General features: G+C 53.2%; 1 protein-coding gene across 1 annotated transcript; it reads right to left on the bottom strand.

Moving 5' to 3' along the window:
- Nucleotides 1–270: 270 nt before the first annotated feature.
- On the bottom strand, nt 271–1,120 carry LOC310923767 (feather beta keratin-like; the record flags this gene model as incomplete). Its single annotated transcript, XM_083885700.1, has 2 exons — nt 1,069–1,120; nt 271–544 (listed from the first exon to the last, which is right to left on the bottom strand). Coding segments are annotated over exons 1-2 (285 nt in total), but the record flags the coding sequence as incomplete, so codon positions are not given.
- Nucleotides 1,121–2,234: the final 1,114 nt, after the last annotated feature.

The raw sequence follows: 2,234 nt of genomic DNA, 5'->3' as shown, positions 1-2,234 counted from the left end.
CCGCATGGTGCCTGCCTGTCTGCCCCAGACAGGGAGACCAGACAGATGGTCCCCACCAGGCTGCCTTTGGTGGCACCTTGCTGCCAAGGGGAGACAAAGCAACCAAGGAAAGGGAAAGGCAAAGCCTTCCAGTTGTCCTGGTATCAACATTGAAAAAAATGTCCATCCTTTGCCTGGCACCATGTTCTGAGTTCCCTGAGCTGTCTCCATGGGGCTTTTTCAGCATCTTCTTCAGGGGAGGGACCTTCTGCCATAGTAGCACCTGGGTACGCCAGACAGGTCACAGCCCCCAGAGCTGATGGGCACTCCCTGAGAGCTGAGGATGCTGCCAACAGCAGCAGAGGTGGAGGATCCCACCACGGTGTTCTGTGGGAAGGAGCTGAGGATGGGGCCGGGCAGGGTCACCACCACGGGCGAGGGCTGGATGGCCACGGTGGAGTCCTGGCACTGCCTGACACAGGGCTCATTGCAGCTGTTGGCCAGTGGGGTGGGGCCGCAGGGCTGGCAGGTTGTAACAGGACATGTCTCAAAGTCAGAAGTGAACCTAGGAGAGAGTGGAGACAACAAATTGACCATAAGAGTGAATGAGAGAGCCAAGGCCACTCCTCAGTTGGGAGTTGGAGCCTTGGCAAAGAGCCACTTTCTCCCTTTGTCCTGCAAATAAGCAGCCTGGCCCATGGAGTATCTCTCCTAATTTCTTAAGCAAGACACCCTGCAGCCACATTTCAGCTTCTCTGTAATATACAATGTCCCCCCAATATCTTTGCCATGAGCGTGGACTGAGCAGAGAAGAAAACAACCTCCAGTGAGACTTTTGTCAAGTGAAACATTTTGGAAGAGAAAGAGAAAGGGAACGGGCTTCAGACTCACCTGGTTCCCAGACTCAGAAGGAGCCCGAGTGCAGTTGAGCAATGATGTAGCAGCCTGCAGATTTGTCCAGGGAAGAGGCACTGAAATGCAGCCCCTGCTTCCTGAGCCCTCCTTTTCCATCTGCTCTGAACATCACACTCTGCTCCTGCCAATTGCCAGACCCAACAGGGGTGGTCTCACCCAGGTTTCCATTCTTACCTTAAATCCATCTGAAATGTTGGGAGTGCCTCAGCATGGCTGGGAGTGCTCACACACACACATGGACAGGTCTCTCCAGGCCAGTGCACAGCTTCTGTCCCCTGGGCTGCATCAGGTTGGTTTCATGGACAGGGAGGAAGACTGAGGCTTTATGCTCATCTCACTTTATTCATGTGAGTGGATTTATTTTCAATGCACTGTTGGTGGCATTAGGGTTTGGACACAGCTCATCTCTTGTCTAACCTCATGCCAATGTATCTGTGCAGCCCAGTGACCAGATGCTGAGGGAAGCAGAGGCTGAGATTTTGTCCCAAACAGGGACTGAAGGAAAGGATCCCAAACCCTCATGTCTCTGTGCTGCGAGAGGAAAGACAGACTTGCACAGGGACAACCAGAATGCTGGTGACTATTTTGAACTTCAGTCCATAAGGACCTTTATCTGCCACCTTGGAATCTCAGTCTGAGAGCCCAGGAAGTGTCTGGATTCCAGAGCACATCCTTGTTAGCCACAGGCGTGTCCACAGCAGATCCTCTCCTGTCAAGGGCTGTGCAGTGTGTGCAAAGATCCTGAGCCCATCTCCCGCCTGGCTGCCTGTCAGACTGGGCTCATGGTGAGCTTTAAGACAGAGCTGTCAAGGATTTTCACTCTTCCCTGGACTGACCTTAGCGAGGTGATTGCCAGGAAGCTGTGCTGGGAGAGCTCAGCCAGCCCACATTCCCCTTCATGGAGCTGCATTTGGATTGAGGCACGAGTGGAACTGAGGGCAAAGCCCATTCATTTGTCCCCACATCACAGCTCAGTGGAAATGGGAGGACAGGCAAGGTGTGTACTTAGAGCTTAATGAGACCCCTTGACCCTGTTTTCCCACACAGGCCCCTCAGGCTGGGAGCTGTCTGTCCTAAAAGCAGATCCACAGAACAGGATCTGGTGTTTTAGGAGCAGCACAGCAGAACATGAGATGGCAGCACCCTTGGAGCAAGGAAGGTCAATTGCATCCTTGTCTGTGCTAGTCAAGGTGATGTGAAGAGGTTCAGGGAGGTGCCCCTGCCCCTCTGGCCATTTGAGCCCACATTGGGAGTATTTCATCCACACTGAAGCTCCCCAGTCCAAAAACAGAAATGTGGGGCAAAAGGCCACCAAGTGTATTTGGGCACTGTCAAAGCAG

The sequence above is a fragment of the Zosterops lateralis genome (genome assembly GCF_965231275.1).
Source record: "Zosterops lateralis genome assembly, contig: HAP1_HAP1_SCAFFOLD_294, whole genome shotgun sequence".
Classification (NCBI taxonomy): Eukaryota; Metazoa; Chordata; class Aves; order Passeriformes; family Zosteropidae; genus Zosterops; species Zosterops lateralis.
This window is presented reverse-complemented; position numbering and strand designations above follow the sequence as displayed.